The 22,506-nt window shown below is 41.2% G+C and overlaps 3 protein-coding genes across 5 annotated transcripts in view; 2 read left to right on the top strand and 1 right to left on the bottom strand.

Annotated features, from left to right (window-relative positions):
* LOC115175373 (phosphoprotein associated with glycosphingolipid-enriched microdomains 1-like) overlaps nucleotides 1–13,480 on the bottom strand; it is a 110,597-nt gene extending 97,117 nt beyond the window's left edge. The window contains exon 1 of one of the 3 annotated variants that reach the window (XM_029734599.1): nucleotides 13,217–13,480. The gene's annotated coding sequence lies outside the window, so the exon portion shown is untranslated. The remainder of the gene's footprint in view (nucleotides 1–13,216) is intronic. The other 2 variants (XM_029734597.1, XM_029734596.1) reach the window with 2 other exon arrangements.
* A 3,583-nt stretch (nucleotides 13,481–17,063) lies between these two features.
* Nucleotides 17,064–19,205, top strand: mrpl53 (mitochondrial ribosomal protein L53). Its single transcript, XM_029734595.1, has 3 exons — nucleotides 17,064–17,193; nucleotides 17,953–18,065; nucleotides 18,946–19,205. The coding sequence occupies exons 1-3, from the start codon at nucleotides 17,099–17,101 to the stop codon at nucleotides 19,062–19,064; spliced, it is 327 nt and encodes a 108-aa protein (XP_029590455.1). The 5' UTR covers nucleotides 17,064–17,098; the 3' UTR covers nucleotides 19,065–19,205.
* Nucleotides 19,206–20,789: 1,584 nt separating this feature from the next.
* Nucleotides 20,790–22,194, top strand: fabp4a (fatty acid binding protein 4a). Its single transcript, XM_029734594.1, has 4 exons — nucleotides 20,790–20,945; nucleotides 21,142–21,317; nucleotides 21,408–21,512; nucleotides 21,940–22,194. The coding sequence occupies exons 1-4, from the start codon at nucleotides 20,873–20,875 to the stop codon at nucleotides 21,991–21,993; spliced, it is 408 nt and encodes a 135-aa protein (XP_029590454.1). The 5' UTR covers nucleotides 20,790–20,872; the 3' UTR covers nucleotides 21,994–22,194.
* The last annotated feature ends 312 nt before the right edge of the window (nucleotides 22,195–22,506 follow it).

Genomic DNA, 22,506 nt, shown 5'->3' with positions numbered 1-22,506 from the left:
TACCCTGCTGTGGCCTTCACTAACACCACACTACCCTGTACCCTGCCGTGGCCTTCACTAACACCACACTACCCTGTACCCTGCCGTGGCCTTCACTAACACCACACTACCCTGTACCCTGCCGTGGCCTTCACTAACACCACACTACCCTGTACCCTGCCGTGGCCTTTCACTAACACCACTACCCTGTACCCTGCCGTGGCCTTCACTAACACCACTACCCTGTACCCTGCCGTGGCCTTCACTAACACCACACTACCCTGTACCCTGCCGTGGCCTTCACTAACACCACTACCCTGTACCCTGCTGTAGACTTCACTAACACCACACTACCCTGTACCCTGCCGTGGCCTTCACTAACACCACACTACCCTGTACCCTGCCGTGGCCTTCACTAACACCACACTACCCTGTACCCTGCTGTGGCCTTCACTAACACCACTACCCTGTACCCTGCCGTGGCCTTCACTAACACCACACTACCCTGTACCCTGCCGTGGCCTTCACTAACACCACACTACCCTGTACCCTGCCGTGGCCTTCACTAACACCACACTACCCTGTACCCTGCCGTGGCCTTCACTAACACCACACTACCCTGTACCCTGCCGTGGCCTTCACTAACACCACACTACCCTGTACCCTGCCGTGGCCTTTCACTAACACCACTACCCTGTACCCTGCCGTGGCCTTCACTAACACCACTACCCTGTACCCTGCCGTGGCCTTCACTAACACCACACTACCCTGTACCCTGCCGTGGCCTTCACTAACACCACTACCCTGTACCCTGCTGTAGACTTCACTAACACCACACTACCCTGTACCCTGCCGTGGCCTTCACTAACACCACACTACCCTGTACCCTGCCGTGGCCTTCACTAACACCACACTACCCTGTACCCTGCTGTGGCCTTCACTAACACCACTACCCTGTACCCTGCCGTGGCCTTCACTAACACCACACTACCCTGTACCCTGCCGTGGCCTTCACTAACACCACACTACCCTGTACCCTGCTGTGGCCTTCACTAACACCACACTACCCTGTACCCTGCTGTGGCCTTCACTAACACCACACTACCCTGTACCCTGCTGTGGCCTTCACTAACACCACTACCCTGTACCCTGCTGTGGCCTTCACTAACACCACTACCCTGTACCCTGCTGTGGCCTTCACTAACACCACTACCCTGTACCCTGCCGTGGCCTTCACTAACACCACACTACCCTGTACCCTGCCGTGGCCTTCACTAACACCACACTACCCTGTACCCTGCTGTGGCCTTCACTAACACCACTACCCTGTACCCTGCTGTGGCCTTCACTAACACCACACTACCCTGTACCCTGCTGTGGCCTTCACTAACACCACTACCCTGTACCCTGCTGTGGCCTTCACTAACACCACTACCCTGTACCCTGCTGTGGCCTTCACTAACACCACTACCCTGTACCCTGCTGTGGCCTTCACTACCACCACTACCCTGTACCCTGCTGTGGCCTTCACTAACACCACTACCCTGTACCCTGCCGTGGCCTTCACTAACACCACTACCCTGTACCCTGCTGTGGCCTTCACTAACACCACTACCCTGTACCCTGCTGTGGCCTTCACTAACACCACTACCCTGTACCCTGCTGTGGCCTTCACTGACACCACACTATCCTGTACCCTGATGTGGCCTTCACTAACACCACTACCCTGTACCCTGCTGTAGCCTTCACTAACACCACTACCCTGTACCCTGCTGTGGCCTTCACTGACACCACACTACCCTGTACCCTGCTGTGGCCTTCACTAACACCACTACCCTGTACCCTGCTGTGGCCTTCACTAACACCACTACCCTGTACCCTGCTGTGGCCTTCACTAACACCACTACCCTCACTGTTGTGTTCACAGTGGTGTACAGGGCACTATTCCCTATATAGTGTACTAGGGCCCATAGGGTTCTGGTCAAAAGTAGTGCACTCTATAGTACGGCTGGGAATGGCCAGGGGCCTCATGATTCTATATGTACTGCGATTGTCATGATTCTATATGTACTGCGATTGTCATGATTCTATATGTACTGCGATTGTCATGATTCTATATGTACTGCGATTGTCATGATTCTATATGTACTGCAATTGTCACGATTCTATATGTACTGCTATTCTCCTGATTCTATATGTACTGCTATTCTCCTGATTCTATATGTACTGCTATTGTCACGATTCTATATGTACTGCTATACTCCTGATTCTATATGTACTGCGATTGTCATGATTCTATATGTACTGCTAGTCTCCTGATTCTATATGTACTGCGATTGTCCTGATTCTATATGTACTGCGATTGTCACGATTCTATATGTACTGCGATTGTCACGATTCTATATGTACTGCGATTGTCACGATTCTATATGTACTGCGATTGTCACGATTCTATATGTACTGCGATTGTCACGATTCTATATGTACTGCGATTGTCACGATTCTATATGTACTGCGATTGTCACGATTCTATATGTACTGCGATTGTCACGATTCTATATGTACTGCGATTGTCACGATTCTATATGTACTGCGATTGTCACGATTCTATATGTACTGCGATTGTCACGATTCTATATGTACTGCGATTGTCACGATTCTATATGTACTGCGATTGTCACGATTCTATATGTACTGCGATTGTCACGATTCTATATGTACTGCGATTGTCACGATTCTATATGTACTGCGATTGTCATGATTCTATATGTATTGCTATTTGATAATGTGATTTTATTGCGATTCAACGTTTTAAACATATTGCTCACCATATGTCTGCTGCAGAAGGACAAGAGAGCCATGAGAAAACCAGTGTTGATCAGTCACGGAAATAAAGTGCCTAAAACAAATGGGCTCCCTATTTAAAAAGAAGATGGAGAACAAGCTATGAAAGACAAATAAGGGAGTTTTGGTCAAAATTATACGATATATCGTCAAAAAGGATATCCCGACCGATTTCCTCCTCCCCATCGATACTACAGTATATAAGGAATAGGATTTCATTTGAGACGCATCCCATGAGAATATTACAGTTATGGCATAAAAACACGATGAATCATCAGAAACAGACAAATGACACACTTCCTCATAACACAACTCTATGAGTTGCTGCCTGTCACAATCAATTGCAGTGCCTTGACAGGAAACGAACAACCAAAACAAAACCTGAGCTAATGCGATGTGTGAGGTCGTAGCAGCGCGGACAGGGACAGGATTACCATATCAATCATAGGGTCTGAGTACAGAGATCATTAAGGAAACATGTTCAAGATGGCAGCTAAGATCGAGTGATCTTCATCTGAAAGATGTTTGACTTGGTCAGTGTGTCACGGAATAACTAGGCCTGTATTATATATCATTAGTCAACAGGAATATCTAAGCCTGTATTATAAATCATTAGTCAATCAGAATAACTAAGCCTGTATTATAAATCATTAGTCAATTGGAATAACTAAGCCTGTATTATAAATCATTAGTCAATCAGAATAACTAAGCCTGTATTATAAATCATTAATACATCTGTTTTGAATATCACAGCCAGGATATTTCCTTATTAGGTAATAAATAGTACAGTTAGGTTCAGAGAGGAACCCTGGGTGATTTAGGGGTTATTGAGTATTTTTTAAATGTATTTTTATTATAATATTAATTTTTTTAAACCCATCCACGACCTCCCTCTTCAGAGGACACATATTTAGTTATTTTTTTGACAGCTTTTCTGCTACATATACATACATTTGACATACATGGTACTTGTATATACATCAGTCACATAACAATAATACATGACCAAACATAAGCTCTTTAATCCCACCCCTCCGCCACTCTCAGCCCATCCCACCTATCACCATAGACCACCCTCGTTTGGTTTCCATGTGCCATATATTTTTAAATTGTGCTGTGATGTTTTACATACTTTTTGAACCTTTCAAATCATATAGTATCCACAGATTGTGAGCCAAAGATGAAAACCTTTCCTACGAATATTATATTATTTATTGACTGACTTTGGCTTTCCAGATCGCCCAACACTGCTGTTTGTAAGGTTCATTTTAAATGAATGTTGTGATTTGTTTAACCCTTCGTGGAACAGGCTAAATGAGGGCGATAACAGAACAAATGATCTAGTGATCCTGTCTCTTCACAGTTAAATCTACAGAGCTGAGATTTTTGTCTGCCCCAGATACAGTGGGGGAAAAAAGTATATGATCCCCTGCTGATTTTGTACGTTTGCCCACTGACAAAGAAAGGATCAGTCTATAATTTTAAAGGTAGGTTTATTTGAACAGTGAGAGACAGAAAAACAACAAAAATATCCAGAAAAATGCATGTCAGAAATGTTATAAATTGATTTGCATTTTAATGAGGGAAATAAGTATTTGACCCCCTCTCAATCAGAAAGATTTCTGGCTCCCAGGTGTCTTTTATACAGGTAACGAGCTGAGATTAGGAGCACACTCTTAAAGGGAGTGCTCCTAACCGCAGCTTGTTACCTGTAAAAAAGACACCTGTCCACAGAAGCAATCAATCAGATTCCAAACTCTCCACCATGGCCAAGACCAAAGAGCTCTCCAAGGATGTCAGGGACAAGATTGTAGACCTACACAAGGCTGGAATGGGCTACAAGACCATCGCCAAGCAGCTTGGTGAGAAGGTGACAACAGTTGGTGCAATTATTCGCAAATGAAGAAACACAAAAGAACTGTCAATATCCCTCGGCCTGGGGCTCCATGCAAGATCTCACCTCGTGGAGTTGCAATGATCATGAGAACGGTGAGGAATCAGCCCAGAACTACACGGGAGGATCTTGTCAATGATCTCAAGGCAGCTGGGACCATAGTCACCAAGAAAACATTTGTTAACACACTACGCCGTGAAGGACTGAAATCCTGCAGCGCCCGCAAGGTCCCCCTGCTCAAGAAAGCACATATACATGCCCGTATAAAGTTTGCCAATGAACATCTGAATGACTCAGAGGACAACTGGTGAAAGTGTTGTGGTCAGATGAGGCCAAAATGGAGCTCTTTGACATCAACTCAACTCGCTGTGTTTGGAGGAGGAGGAATGCTGCCTATGACCCCAAGAACACCATCCCCACCGTCAAACATGGAGGTGGAAACATTATGCTTTGGGGTTGTTTTTCTGCTAAGGGGACAGGACAACTTCACCGCATCAAAGGGACGATGGATGGGGCCATGTACCGTCAAATCCTGGGTGAGAACCTCCTTCTCTCAGCCAGGGCATTGAAAATGGGTCATGGATGGGTATTCCAGCATGACAATGACCCAAAACACACGGCCAAGGCAACAAAGGAGTGGCTCAAGAAGAAGCACATTAAGGTTCTGGAGTGGCCTAGCCAGTCTCCAGACCTTAATCCCATAGAAAATCTGTGGAGGGAGCTGAAGGTTCGAGTTGCCAAACGTCAGCCTCGAAACCTTAATGACGTGGAGAAGATCTGCAAAGAGGAGTGGGACAAAATCCCTCCTGAGATGTGCGCAAACCTGGTGGCCAACTACAAAAAACATCTGACCTCTGTGATTGCCAACAAGGGTTTTGCCACCAAGTACTAAGTCATGTTTTGCAGAGGGGTCAAATACTTATTTCCCTCATTAAAATGCAAATCATTTTATAACATTTTTGACATGCGTTTTTCTGGATTTTTTTTATTGCTATTCTGTCTCTCACTGTTCAAATAAACCTACTATTAAAATTATAGACTGATCATTTCTTTGTAAGTGGGCAAACATACAAAATCAGCAGGGGATCAAATACATTTTTCCCCCACTGTATATAGCATTCTGTTGGTGGCAAGAATTCTATATAATAATTTAAATTGAAAAACTCTAAGCGTTGAATCAAGTGTTGTTTTTTGTACCAGTTCATAAACCATGTGCCATGGAATCGGTACATTGAAAATCTCTTCCCATTTATTTTGCAACCTGTATGGCACAGCTGGTCAATTTTCATTAGTTGACATCAACGTGCATCAACACATTTATCCACCATCAGGGAAGTCAATGTAATGGAATGACCTTTGAGAAAAATGTACCAGTCTTCTACAGCTCTTTAGTTGTTCCTGTTCCAATCATTGCCAGTATTAACATGCTCTGAAAGCCATGACAACAAGCGCTCTAACAATGTTCACATCCAAATGGAAAATCAATTTGGCCAGGGTCAATAGCAGTGGGGAGGTTTTAAAGAGCACCAACAATGGTCCGACGAACAGAGATCAATACCTTCATTTTATGATTAGCATTTCATCTCTCCCTCTTTCTTTCTTCTCTCTGTGTATATAGTGTGTATATATTTTTACATCCCTCTTATTATGTCTGTCCTTTGCTTCACCCTCCCTCCCTCCCTACCGCCCTCCCTCCCTCTTTCTGCCATCTTCAAGAGGTTTATAAGCGTTTAACGTGAAACACATGGATAGTATTAAACTAGAATAAGCAAGCATTTACAGTTACTGGTGAGTCAATTGTGAATTCCATTGCTATTTGGGAAATGATGAATATTGGAAATGGTTTTGTAGCCTAAAATGAAGACAAAATGTATCTCCGCTCCTTCAATAATTTAGGCTTGCATGAGGGAAAGGAATGGAAGTTCTCTGAAGATAGAGGCTTTTGATGCCAGGAAATTCGAATACGTTAGAAGTTTTAGAGCCAGCCAAGCCTTTTAACTATAACCACAGTTGCCAAAACACCTTCTGGCAGAGGCTTGCTGACAGTGTGACTCAGGGAGAGAAACGGTTCTGAGGTGGCTCAAGAGTACTTCCTGTTTCCTAAACTACTTTATTGAGCCTGTGAGGTTAAAATCATAATCTCATATAAAACACACTCACAGACACAAGGACATGCAAACCCACGCACGCACACACACACACATGGTAAAGTTGTCAAATGGAGCATATTGGAGTAATTGCCTCAGAGTGTCAGTGTAGAACCAGACACCTCACTGTTTACATCCCCAGTGATGGAAACAAACACGTCTCAAGCTTCTGAAGTGGATTCTAGCCACCGATATACACTAGCCTAGATCTGTAAGGACTATTTGAAGAAATTGCTCTGCCAAAAAAGTTACATATTGCAGCTTTAAATCATACAATATTGTATGAAATGATGGTATCAGTTTACAGCATCCCTATCACTAAGGCCTAGGTGTCTGTGTCATCAGGGTTGAGAGGCCTAGTTGGTGCAGTGCAGACACCTTCACACAGTGTTCCTTCTCCCAGCTGTAGAAACACTTTTCCATGGAAAAGGACTCAAGAGCACCAACATGGGAATTTCATAGAAGCATGTCAAATGAAAGTTAAGAGTATATTCGTTTTTAATATAAATTAAGGCATATATACATTTTTCAACCATTTTCCATCCGTCAACATCAGGCTGTGATTTCTGGTCAAACAGATGGAAAAGGGGTCTTAGACAACATCTACTAGAAAAAGTCTTAAAAGGTATTAGAAATATATCAAAACAATGTAGAAGTAAAGACCCCTGTAAAGACTAAAATCAACATTTATATTTAGTTTTTGATACTGTTTTTAAGAAACATTACCAAAAACCCACATATCTTAGGGATATATTCTAGTTTCTCTAACCAATGAGAACTGAGGATAATTAAAGTTCATAAAAGTAACAAATAAATAAATTAGTTATAGTGTTTTCACTGCTATTAATTAAATTATTAAGTGATTACCAAATCGGTAACGGAAATTCTGCAATTGAAATGGCTACAATGGGAAATCATAGTAGTCACAAACCACAGTTGGGTTCACAAGTTTGGACAGCACAGTACAGTACAGTACAGCACAGTAGAGTACAGTACAGCACAGGAGAGTACAGCACAGTAGAGTACAATACAGCACAGTACAGTATAGTACAGCACAGTAGAGTAGAGTACAGTACAGCACATTAGAGTACAGTACAGTACAGTACAGCAGAGTACAGTAGAGTACAGTACAGCACAGTACAGTAGAGTACAGTACAGCACAGTACAGTACAGTAGAGTACAGCAGAGTAGAGTACAGTACAGTACAGCAGAGTACAGTAGAGTACAGTACAGCAGAGTACAGTAGAGTACAGTACAGCACAGTAGACAGAGTACAGTACAGCACAGTACAGCACAGTAGACAGAGTAGAGTACAGTACAGTACAGCAGAGTACAGTACAGCAAAGTAAAACACAGTAGAGTACAGCACAGTACAGTAGAGTACAGCACAGTACAGTACAGTATAGTACAGCACAGTACAGTACAGTAGAGTACAGTACAGCACAGTAGAGTACAGTACAGTACTGCACAGTAGAGTACAGTACAGCACAGTAGAATACAGCACAGTACAACACAGTAGAGTACAGTACAGTACAGTACAGCACAGTAGAGTACAGAAGAGTACAGTACAGTACAGTAGAGTACAGTGGAGTACAGCAAAGTAAAGTACAGCACAGCGCAGCACAGTACAGTACAGTACAGTACAGTACAGCACAGTAGAGTACAGCACAGAACAGCACAGTAGAGTACAGTACAGTACAGTACAACACAGTAGAGTACAGTACAGTACAACACAGTAGAGTACAGTACAGTACAATACAGCACAGTAGAGTACAGCACAGCACAGCACAGTACAGCACAGTACAGTACAACACAGTAGAGTACAGTACAGTACAACACAGTAGAGTACAGTACAGCACAGTAGAGTACAGTACAGCACAGTAGAGTACAGCACAGTAGAGTACAGTACAGTACAGTACATTACAGTACATTACAGTAGAGTACAGTAAAGAAAAGTAGAGTAGAGTTCAGTACAGTAAAGAAAATGTGATAATAGTTCAATACACTTCAGTACAGTAGAGTTCAGTACACAGTAGAGCACACTAGAGTTGAGTACACTATAATGTACTCTACTGACCTGAACTATACTATACTCCACTGAGCTCTACTGTACTGTACTGAACTACACTATACTCTACAGAGCTCTACTGTACTGAACTATACTATACTCTACTGAGCTCTACTGTACTGTACTGAACTATACTCCACTGTACTGAACTATACTGAGCTCTACTGTACTATACTGAACTATACTATACTCTACTGAGCTCTAATGTACTATGCTGAACTATACTCCACAAAGCTATACTGTACTGAACAATACTCCACTGAGCTCTACTGTACTGAACTATACTATACTGAGCTCTACTGTACTGAACTGAACGATACTCCACTGAGCTCTACTGTACTGACCTATACTATACTCTACTGAGCTCTACTGAACTATAATATACTCTACTGAGCTCTACTGAACTATACAATACTCTACTGCGCTCTACTGAACTATACTATGCTATACTGAGCTCTACTGTACTGAACTATACTCCACTGAGCTCTACTGTACTGAACTATACTCTACTGAGCTCTACTGAACTATACTCCACCGAGCTCTACTGAACCATACTATACTTTGCCGAGCTCTACTGAACTATACAATACTCTACTGAGCTCTACTAAGCTCTATTGAACTATACTATGCTATACTGAGCTCTACTGTACTGAACTATACTATACTCCACTGAGCTCTACTGAACTAAACTATACTATACTCTACTGAACTATACTATACTCTACTGAGCTCTAGTGAACTATACAATACTCTACTGAGCTCTACTGAACTATACTAAGCTATACTGAGCTCTACTCTACTGTACTGAACTGAACTACACTATACTCCACTGAGCTCTACTCTACTGTACTGAACTATACTCTACTGAGCTCTACTGTACTATACTCTACTGAGCTCTACTGAACTATATTCTACTTAGCTCTACTGAACTGTACTATACTCTACTGAGCTCTACTGAACTGTACTCTACTGAGCTCTACTGTACTATACTCTACTGAGCTCTACTATACTATACTCTACTGAACTGTACTCTACTGAGCTCTACTGTACTATACTCTACTGAGCTCTACTGTACTATACTCTACTGAACTGTACTCTACTGAGCTCTACTGTACTATACTCTACTGAGCTCTACTGAACTATACTCTACTGAGCTCTACTGAACTGTACTCTACTGAGCTCTACTGTACTATACTCTACTGTACTATACTCTACTGAGCTCTACTGGATAGTTGCTGACAATGGACCTCTGTACTCCTATGTAGATATTCCATAAAAAAATCAACCGTTTCCAGCTCCAATAGTCATTTACAACATTAACAATGTCTACACTGTATTTCTGATCAATTTGATGTTATTTTAATGGACAAAAGAATTTGCTTTTCTTTCAAAAACAAGGACATTTCTAAGTGACCCCAACCTTTTGGAATGGTAGTCCATGTATATATGTGTACCTTTTAACGAGACATCACCACGATCTTTCTGAAATTCTGTTACCAAACTTTGCATCTGCACAGTTCTGCCAGTAAATGTGTTTTTGTAAAATGTTGCATGTAAATTCTTAAAAGTAGTCCTTGTGCATAGTTGTATGGTTTGTTAAACTTTGAAATCAAGGTTTTTGTTTGACGTACATTTTAAGTGAAAAATCGGAGTCTCGGTGCAATTCTGTTATTGTGGAATTGTCCACAAATGAAGTGAGGTCATGTCACTCAGAAGGTGTGTGAATAAAAGCTTTCACCTGTACAAAACAAATTCTTGTTCACATTGTGTGTTAGGAGAATGTAGTGGTGTGTGCTGAAGTGTACTTCAAGTCTTCCCCACAACAGCTGCCAGTACCCTACAGCTAATTATAAATATGAACATCATACACCACTAATGCAGGGGTAAAATATATCACAGACAAAAATGCAAAAAATGTGCCGCATGCACAATTGTCTGCTTCAATCAATTTTGTCCGACACAAACATTATTAGTGTCTAGGTGATTAATCCATAAATTTGGCCTGAGGGTGTAATAAACTGGTATTAACAAACGCAGCAGTTAATGCTGCAATATGTAACTTTTGGGTTGACTCGACCAAATTCACATAGAAATGTGAGTTATAGATCTTTCATTCTTATTGAAAGCAAGTCTAAGAAGCGGTAGATCTGTTCTATGTATGCTATTTCTAAGCTTCCCGTTATTAAGTTTTGTTTTTGCGTCTTTTACTTTCGCTTTTGAACACCAGCTTTTCAAAGAGCTGAAAATAAAATCTTTTTTGTTATTGAAATTATATTTCACATCGGTTTAGTTGGTACAATGATTCTCTACACTATATTTGCTTATTTTGTCACAAAGTGAAATTAGGTACACTATTCGAATTCTAGCAACTAGGAAGAGGTGGAACGACTTCTGCATATTGCACCTGTGTCTAATTAAACCAATAGCCAGTTTCAACTTGACTGACATAAAGGCATCCCACTGGGCACAGACTTCAGTTCAAGGTCTAGTTTTCATTTACATCTGTTTGAGTTGTTAACCTACTGTACGTGAATTCAACTTGAAATTCAACAACAAAAATCACTATGTCATTGGATTTAGGTTCAAATTTGTTTTTGAAAATCAGTTTTCCATGTTGATTCAAAGTCATCACATAGATTTCTGGGGGGGTTGAAATGATGTGGAAACAACATTGATTCAACCAGTTTTGCCCCAGTGGGTTGTCTATTTCAAGACATTCAGATGAACTAACTACTCTCGGTCAATAAACGCAGTGTGATATAGTCCACGAGAGAGTAACAGACTCCCCGAGGGAAGTTGATTCTCAGATCCAACATGTGGTCAAAACAATGTGATGATTGTTATGCTACAGTAGTATTCTTGTCTGCCCTGCATAAGTCCAAACTGGCCAGAAAATCTGAGAAAGTTTAAACCACGAGTTCCTCTTCTAATTCCAGTAGACATACACAGACTACACAACACAACACACACACACACACACACACACACACACACACACACACACACACACACACACACACACACACACACACACACACACACACACACACACACACACACACACACACAGACAATGACTACAAACACAGTAGAGATACACACAGAACGAGGGAGGGTGTTTCTCTTGGCACTGGGGAACAGAAAATGCCAGCCTGCTAGGCCAGTGGTAGGAAGAAACCTCTAAGCCTGTTGCTGTCAATAAAGCCAATGCTGTTTGTCTGTCTAATGACAGGGTACATGAAGTCTTTGACTCAGAGACAACTGGCCCAGTCATCAATCTGGACTCAACCCTTCTGATATGCTTCTGTTATACTATACTCCTGTTATATTATGCTTATGTTATATTATGCTTATATTATGGCGGCCATTGCAGGGGAACAATGGGCATCTCAATATACATCAGGATGCTATTGTAGAATAGAATAGAATAGGCCTACTGTAACCTGCTGCTGGTCTTGCTGTGTGGCTATGGGACCAGTTTATCTCTGTGCCAATGCAGGAAGTGCATTTGCATCTCAACACCAGATGAATGTCACTATTATAAAGATTGTGTTGCAAGTACGTCATTTAATTTACTATAAACTCAATTAATTGACTAAACTAAAGAGGTCAGGCTTGAAGATAATAGACAGACAAATTCTATATAATGGAGGCCCACACTCTAATCTCTACATTTGTCTTCAAAGTGTAAAGCTAAACTTCTTTACAGTAATTCCATGTATGACAATTCTGTCTTCCTATCCATAAAACGTGTGGATTTTTGAAAAGCATACAAAGAAATAGCAAAGAGCCTTAACATATATTGAGACAAATTAATTTGCTTCTCTGCGAAAACTGAGAACTCATGACAAACGCAGATCAACAAACATGATGTAGACTGCAGCATTCAACTTTGAATTGCTGCCCAAAATTATAACTGCTGCATTGACCAATATATCAAATTTCCTACTAGCCTCATTGAGCAGAAACTTTGATTCAGCGCTCCAATTAGTTCAAGCAGCAAAGGCCTTTCATGAAATAGCAGTCTCCCTGCAGCCCAAGTCCCCTATCTCCCCCATCATCAATATTCCCAAAATCGTTGGTTCATTCAATGGGACTGTTCGAAGCCCACCTTCCTTGCCTGGCGGTGCTGCAGCAGAATAAATAAATAAATTAAAAAATCTATGTTTCGGAATTTGCCTATAGCAAACCAAACACACACCTCTGCCATTAGAAATAAACGGACCTGTTTGACATTAAGGCGCAACTTTCTACATTCTTAGATGGAGTCCGGAGAACACTTACCGGAGAAGATTAGCCATGAATAGCAGTCGGTTAGGCTACTGTTGAATTGAAACTCGTTGGATTTGTTAAGCGAGGCTCCACCACCTCAGAAAACCCAGCATTTATTAAATAATTAACAAATACAAACCTACTATTCAAAGCAGAGGTGCTGTGAGGCGCGTTCTCCACGGTGCACGAATATTCCCAGACGTAGAACGGTGAAATTCTGCCTCTGCACCCAGACCCTGCCTACTCCGGCAAAATGTTGGGGAGGAGTGACAGATCGCACCGGTGTGTTGTGAACAACATTAGTGTGAGCAACAATAGTGGATTCGGCGGTTCGCCTTTGAAATAAAAGTCCCCATTGAAACGGATAACAATAGTGAAATCATGCCACAATTGGACTAGATAATGCTAAACAAGTTTGTAACTTGTTATATAAACTCAACAAAATGCAATAATTAGTTCATTTGACACAAAAAATACCTATGGATCTTGGGTCCATGAAATGGGGTATCAGCCTACTCAGTGACACGCACAGATTACAATTCTAAAGAGTTTAAACACAAATACTAGCGTCGTACCTCTTAAAATACTGAGTAAGCTGATACCCCATTTCATGGACCCAAGATCCATAGGGAAGGCTGTAAATTGCATTGAACATCCAATACGCCCAATAGGCTGAATAGTGAGCTGATTTCCCACAGTTATAGTGCTACAATAGGAGCTACGATGCTAATATTTGATGAAAACTCTTTAGAATTTTAATCTGTGGGTTTTTACTGAGTAGGCTGATACCCCATTTCACAGAAGGCTGTACATTGCAATATAAGTACGCCCCCAATGCAATTCTGAAGTCGAATACGTCCACGGTGCTTTTTCAACAGATGTTTGTTTTCTTGTGTAAAATAACGAATTTTTGTCTTTTTTTTATTTATATAACAGCATTCCAAACTTGTTTAGCATTATTTAGTCAAATTGTGGAATGATTCTACTATATCCGTTTGCATGTTTCAATCGGGACTTGTATTTTGAAGGCAAACCACCGATTCCAGTAGTTGCTCACGCTAATGTTGTTCACAACACAATCGTACATCGCTACGTAAAACATTATGGTCTCTGGGACATGTAGTGCGTAATTGCACTCAGAACGTGGAGAGGTTTATGACAAATTGCTCTACGCTAGCCTATTCAATAGGAAAATATTGAATACTCTATCGCAAAGCTTTACATGTGTATAAAGTGTATTAAAATGGTATGTAATTAGGCTACATCTAAGATGTTGCATGTTATTATGATGCCATTTAATTGTTTACCAATCATTTCAGTTACACCATTATAGAACACCACTTTTATTGCACAGCAAGATACCTTGATAGTTGAGTATTAAGAACAACAGGAGCTTACACACAGACAATAGCGCTAGTCTGTCTGTCTTCAACTAACCCAAATGGCTCTTTTGGGAATGAGCCCTTGCTTACTTAATAAATGAAATAAGACAATGACAGTCATCTCTGACTTCCTGCCTGGCTGGTTGAAAGAATGATTCAGCATGGTCACGGTTTATATTTAGCTACTCATAGTGCGCATAACAAGTGGAAAGTAAAATACAAACACCCATTACTGTTATTTAACCTTTATTATTATGAGTCGACCCCTTCCTGGTCAATTCCTCTACATTGTTTCTTTGAGCCAACCCTCCTCCCTGCTTACTTAATTTTGGACATTAGGCTTATTGCCACTGGTCCCAGTAGGGCTGATTGTCATTGTCAGAGTTAAGGGAGAAAAAAGCTAGCCGAAAAGGAGGAGGGAGGTCGATATAGCCAGGAAATGCTTGCCTCAAGCCTTACGGCTATATATAGATTGTGACTGTTCATTCTTCACTCCTACTGTCAAATCATCACAAGGCATTGGTCGCTGGCGGCAACTCAGGAAACTCAGGGCTGATGACTTGGTCCTCTGACTGAACAGAACATGATGAGAGGTGCTAAGTTAAGGATCGGAGGAGGGGGAACTGGGGAAGAAAGAAAACACTTGGGTTATTTATCACAATGATGAATACTGTATAGCTAAAAAGAAAGGCTGTTAATTTTGCTTCTTAACTGAAAAATGGCCATTAATGGCAGAGAAGGACCAGAGTAGGGGTGTTTGATATAGACATTTTTAAAAGCTTGATATTTCCGCCAAAAACAAAAAAGAAAAGCGTGGCAGCGTGGAAACTTTCTTTTGCACAATATTTTGGTGATGTATGTTGAGTAATATACAATGTTTTAAAAGTCGGATAAACACTCCAGACTGCCTACCAGACTGCTCAGAGATGTCCGCATGGTCCTAAAGCACACCGTTGCCTCGTTGTTTTGTATCATATTCCAATTATAAAACTGTGGGGGGGACAGACCCCCAGTGAAAGATACACCCCTGGCTTTCTCACAGTCACACTCACAACCCAACACAGCTGTTATCATTGTACTGTCTACACACATTGTTTATGGCTGAGCGGACACAGAGTCTTTGGCCGAACATATCTACCATATTTCCTGGTGCATTACACAGGAAGGCTGGCCTTAAATTAAGTGTGACATAAATTGATCTGATTAACAAATACTGCCACATTCACCCACTGCTTCTCATTAAAACCCAATGACACATTGCTTTTACATTCTGTGTGAAAATCATTTATGACAACTTTCCTGGTGGAATCAGAAAATGTCTGTATTGATAAAGCCTTGTAGGCTACATACCCACAGACACACATAGACCCCCCCTCCCACCCCCATGATATGCCCCAAACACAAATGGCATCTGACTAAACCACTAACACAGTAGAATTGTAATAAAAGTGTTTTGTGTTGTGACTTGACCCCTTTCCATCTGGTTCTATCCGGAAACAACTGCAGCTTGTGTTAAACCGCCACGATACTGGTCCATTTGATTATGTTACCTGTGTGTTTGGGTGTCTATTTAAAGTGGCACCTCTGCTATATTGACTCAGAGCATGACAGGGCGTGTGTGTGTGTGTGTGTGTGTGTGTGTGCGTGCGCGCGCGTGCGCGCGCGTGTGTGTGCGTGTGTGTGTTACCTCTGCTATTGACTCAACGTATAACAGATTGCTCCGGATGGTCGGTCCTCTCCACCCTAACTTAATTTTAGACACAAACATCATCAATCAGTAGATTAGCAGAGGATGTCAGTAGCAATTTAATCTCAGTAAACAGTAATCAGCTGTGTCAAGTTATTCAGAAACAGTCGCTAGTGTTTATTGAATATTAAGTGAATAGCATAAAATATGACAATTGTTTTTTAACCATTTAGGATACACATGGATTTGTCTCATGTATTATGTCCAACGTAAATTAATTGAATCCAATAATAACCTATTCATTTTATTCATCTCATATTATTTGAATAGGATTTGATATAGCCTACATAAATGTGTATATTTTATAAAGTAGGCTAGCATTGAATTGCAGCATTACTTATCCTATCTATAAAACCTATTGAGCCACACACCGTGCAAAATTGTTACTGTTAAATTATGATCATGATAAATTCGTATTATTAGTCATGTTTAATCCATTATTACCATCTTGTGCGGAATGAGAATTGGGTGAAAGTGATAATTTACCGAGTTTTTACTTGTGTTATCCACTACTCCCCTCTAGTGGTGTACATTTTTAGTGCGAGTGTTCAGGAAATTTGCAGATATAAATCTGTAAAAAAATGGTCATAGCATATAGGCTGTTCTGAAACCGTACCCGAGAGTGAACTAACGAAGTAAAGTAGATGTACTCTGGGTGGTAAATAAACCAACGAGAACAGATGAAAAAATGTATTCACTCTGTCGAATCAGCGGTCGGGATGTTCTTTAACAGCGGCCGGGTTGAAAGGTCATCGTTGCGAAAACATGGCGGCTTCAAGCAAGACCACGGTGGTGCTAAAGACGGTCAAGAACATTGTTGTTCAGTTTTGTCCGTTTGAATCCAATGTTCGTTCCACACGGTAAGAACACCTGTCACTTGTGTACCTAGGACACGTGAATCAAGCAAATTCAAATGTTTGTGACCCGCAGAAACAACTTTGAAGACCATTACCACAAAATGTAAAATCCTCAATTGTTACGAGAAACCTGCACTGCTGTGTCAACAGCGCTCGGTGCTTTTTATCGGATTTATTAGGTTACGAAATCCGACTTTTTGGATGTAATGTTAATGATATGTTAGAGGACGACCCCGCTGAACAATTCAGAACATGAATTATTATATTTGTCTTGGTAAAATGTATTTTATAACATAAGGAAGTGACATTTCATCACCCATGCACATTTTCACCCAGTCTGGGCAGATGGGGGCCTGTAACTACCCTCTTCCATAGCCTGTGTAGCCACAAGGCTCATTCTATAAAATAGTCTATAAGCATCACCAGAGTCACTGGAATAAGGGATGGTTGGTAGGTATTTCAGTCACTGGAATAAGGGATGGTTGGTAGGTATTTGACAGTCACTGGAATAAGGGATGGTTGGTAGGTATTTCAGTCACTGGAATAAGGGATGGTTGGTAGGTATTTCAGTCACTGGAATAAGGGATGGGTGGTAGGTATTTGACAGTCACTGGAATAAGGGATGGTTGGTAGGTATTTGACAGATTGGTTGATCCTCTAAATGGGTGAAATTGATCTCTAGATGTTATTCCTGTGAGGGGTCAACCGCCACACAGACGTGTATCCCCTGTTAATGTGACGTTCAATGTTGGTGTCCTGCAGGGAGTTCCTGGTCCTGGTTGGGTCTGAGAAGGCCAGATCTACCAATATGAACTGTGAGGTGATGACAGAAGTAAAACACGACCAGTCTGAACCAGTGGTGGACATCACATTCAGTACGTAGAATAGACTTTTACCTAACATTTACTTCATATAGGCCTATGGTAGGTTATAGTCTGGGTATCAGTCTGTTTAGCATGACAAGGAGAGGTGTATTAAGGTGTATTAGGTGTATTAAGGTGTATTAAGGTGTATAAGGTGTATAAGGTGTATTAGGTGTATTAGGTGTATTAAGGTGTCTTAGGTGTATTAGGTGTATTAAGGTGTATTAAGGCAGTTGTCACAAGTCCTGGTCCTGGAGATATACAGCACCAGTCAGAAGTTTGGACACACCTACTCATTCAAGGGTTTTTCTTTATTTTAAATATTTTCTACATTGTAGAATAATAACGAAGACATCACAACTATGAAATAACACATATGGAATCATGTAGTAACCAAAAAAGGGTTAAACAAATGTTGGAAAATGATTACTACATGATTCCACATGTTATTTCATAGTTTTGATGTCTTCACTATTATTCAATAATGTAGAAAATAGTAAAAATAAAGAAAAACCTTTGAATGAATAGGTGTCTCAAACTGTATGTATATATGCAGGCTTTTGTGCCAGCCCAGCATTAACTCACCTGATTCCAGATGTTGGCCTGGATTAAATAGCCTGCTCTGCACACCCTGGAACACTCTAGTCTCAGGGTTGGTGACCATTGTAGTAAAAGCTCAAAGAAATGTGATGCAATGACCAGGTATTTACACAATGAAATCCTAATTATCCTACATAATAGTAATCTAGCCTGTTGGGTTCTTTAGGCTCCTAGTCTTCACCATTTGGTACCAGGTAACAGTTCCTGATTTTTTTGGGGGGTTTGTTTTGCGTGCCTTTTATACTGCCTCAGCGAAACAAGTTCTTTACCTGTGTTTCCCCCTTCTCTACAGTGGATGGAGAAAGGCTATTGATGAAGGGAGCGAGACTGACCAGCAAGGAGATGCTGACTGCACTGCAGTCACGATGTGTAGCCAAGGACCCCCAGGCCAAAATTACAGCCAAGAACTAGTCCCCGCCCTCCCTCAGTATTATTTATGTGTCTGTATATTTGTTAATGTTTATGATAAAATACTTTATTGAAATGTTCTTTGTTGTTTTTCAGTCAATTATAGAAATACCCTATAAATAAAAGTATGTGGACACCCCTTCAGATTTGTGGTTTTGGCTATTTCAGCCTTACCTGTTGCTGACAGGTGTATAAAATGGAGCACACTGTCATGCAATCACCATAGACAAACATTGGCCCGTACTGAAGAGCTCAGTGACTTTCAACGTGGCACTGTCATAGGATGCCATCTTTCCAACAGGTCAGTATGTCAAATGTCTGCCCTGCTAGAGCTGCCCCGGTCAACTGTACGTGCTGTTATTGTGAAGTGGAAACGTCTAGGAGCAACAACGGCTCAGCCACAAAGTGGTAAGCCACACAAGCTTACAGAAGGGGAAAAAATAGTCTGTCCTCGATTGCAACACTCCCTACCGAGTTCCAAACAGCCTTTGGAAGCAACGTCAGCACAAGAACTGTTCGTCAGGAGCTTCATGAAATGGGTTTCCATGGCAAAGCAGCCGCACATAAGCCTAAAATCACCACGTGCAGTGCAATGTCAAGTGTCGGCTGGACTGGTGTAAAGCTCTCCGCCATTGGACTCTGGAGTAGTCGAAATGCGTTCTCTGGAGTGATGAATCACGCTTCACCATCTAACAGTCGATCGGACAAATCTGGGTTTGAAGGATGACAGGAGAACGCTACCTGCCCGAATGCATTGGGCAAACTGTAAAGTTTGGTGGAGGAATAATGGTCTTGGGCTGTTTTTCATGGTTCGGGCTAGGCCCCTTAGTTCCGATGAAGGGAAATCTTAACGCTACAGCATACAATGACATTCTAGACGATTCTGTGCTTCCAACTTTGTGACAAGTTTGGGGAAGCCCCTTTCCTGTTTCAGTATGACAATGCCCCTGTGTACAAAGCGAGATCCATACAAAAAGCGATTGTCAAGATTGGTGTGGAAGAACTCGACTGGCCCGTACAGAGCCCTGACCTCAACCCCATCGAACACCTTTGGGATTAATTGGAACGCCGACTGCGAGCCAGGCCTAATCGCCCAACATCAGTGCCCGACCTCACTAATGCTCTTGTGGCTGAATGGAAGCAAGTCACTGCACCAATGCTCCACCAGCTAGTGGAAAGCCTTCCCAGAAGCGCAGAGGGTGTAATAGCAGCAAAGGGGGGGACCAACTCCATATTAATGTCCATGATTTGCCATGAGATGTTCGACAAGCAGCTGTCTACATACTTTTGGCCTCTACTGAATGGTCCAGTTTAATTGGGAGTACATTCACTTTTTGAAGTTATTTAGTTTAGATAGCATGAAACTTATTTGAAGGGAAAGCGTGTTCATTTTTTTGGTCTACCAAGTTTGATCATTTTGTCCATTCAGATGTATGCTACTAGATTACATTATCTAGCTCTGTCATAATTTTTAACCTGTGATCAGTGAACTATTTGCAGAGTAATAGACACTCTTTCAGCAGTTGAAAGGACATTGTGAAACCCATAGCCTCTTACATAGTAAGCTAAATGTAATTTGGCACAGTAGTAGATGTGGCACTGAAAAACCTTTCACCCATTCCAACCATTATTCCTACACTGGAAATTGCGGAACTACATACCGTGACGTCCGTGGCTGTGATTGGTCTGTATTAGCATGCGTGCGCCGCTTAGATCCCTTTAAAACCGAGGATCGTTCTCATCAGAGAGAGTAGATTCGATTTTTGGAAAGATAGATCGCACTGTTGGGGATATTACAGATAACTGGAAAGATGGTTGACAAGTTTGTGGGGACCTGGAAAATGACTTCCAGCGATAACTTTGATGACTACATGAAAGCTTTGGGTATGATATTTTTTCTCATCTTGAATAAATGATTGATAAACGTATAATAGGAGTAAATATAATGATAACATAACTTATAATAGGATAAAGATTATAATTTGTATTTATATAACAGTAATTATGCATGATAATGCTTTTGGTTGCACCCCACCACTACCAATAGATCCCGCTTGACAGTTTGTTCTCCGCTGTGCAGGTGTTGGCTTCGCGACTCGACAGGTGGGAAACCGCACCAAGCCCAGTCTCATCATCAACATGGACGACCAAGGAATGATCTGTGTGAAATCCCAGAGCACTTTCAAAACGGTTGAAATTAAATTCAAACTCAACGAGCCTTTCGAGGAAACAACCGCCGACGACAGAAAAACAATGGTTGGTTGGGATCAAAATGTGTGTGAAAGTCCGTTGACTTGGGTGAACCGGGTCATTGGAAATAACTTACATTTTCCCTTTAATCTTCAGACCGTTTTTACTCTTGAAAATGGCAACCTTGTGCAAAAACAGAACTGGGACGGCAAAGAGACGACAATAGAGAGAGAGGTGACTGGTGATGGAAAGTTGATAGCGGTAAGGAATACTTTTTTTAATATCTTATTTAAAAAAACGACTTCATAATAGCCTACATGTTTCTCAAATGGTTTGTTTATTTGTTAATCACTTCTGCATTTGACAGATTACTATCAAATTATTTATGATATTAGAAAGTAATTTGACTAAACTTTGTATAACAATAAAGTTGAAATGTTGCCAATAAAACTTGTTGGGAAAGTTAAATCACACTAGAATGTATAATCTTAACCATTTTATATGGAACACTTCATGCATTTTTGACTGAACAAGTGTTTTATCTCGCTCAAACCTACAACATATGCTGGAATGTGTATTCCTGGCTCCTAGCCTGCACCTGAAACATCTCAACCCTGACCTAACAAACTCTTTCCCTCTCTCCTCCTCTCCTTTCTTCACCTTCCTCCCCTCCTCCTCATCCTCCCAGAAATGCGTGATGGGGGATGTGGTTGCGGTGAGGACATACGTGAAGGAGGCGTGATGGGACTCGTGACCATTTTTCCCTCCATGATTGGATAAAGACAGGCTCAGTTCAATGAGCAGCAAATGAGCAGTAAAGCTGCACGTATTTGCTCATATTCTTTATTGTATTGCCAACGCATATTTATGCATTGTACTACTCTAATATGATACATTTGGTTATAAACATTGTTTTGATTTGAATTAAAACCTTAAAATCGCCCTCTTGTTCTCATTTGAATTGATTGCATGGTGTCTTGGTTGGATTCTCCACGTGTTGGGACAGTAGGGACAATATTGACCGCTGAAGACTAATATGTATATTTCCTCTTTAACTCTAAACGTGTAAGAATAACAAGACATGAGACATGAATAAATATTATTAATAGACCAACACAACATGTGGGAGCTTTCAGCTATTAATGTAGCCACATTTCTCAGTACATTAAACGACAATGAACAAACCCATCTGTATTTTGCTGCAAAAATTACGTTCTTTGATGATCGCAAACATGGATATTTGACAACGCTCTTG

Source organism: Salmo trutta, chromosome 36 (genome assembly GCF_901001165.1).
Source record: "Salmo trutta chromosome 36, fSalTru1.1, whole genome shotgun sequence".
Lineage (NCBI taxonomy): Eukaryota > Metazoa > Chordata > Actinopteri > Salmoniformes > Salmonidae > Salmo > Salmo trutta.
Note: the sequence above shows the minus strand (reverse complement) of the source record. Positions and strands in the feature narration are given on the sequence as shown.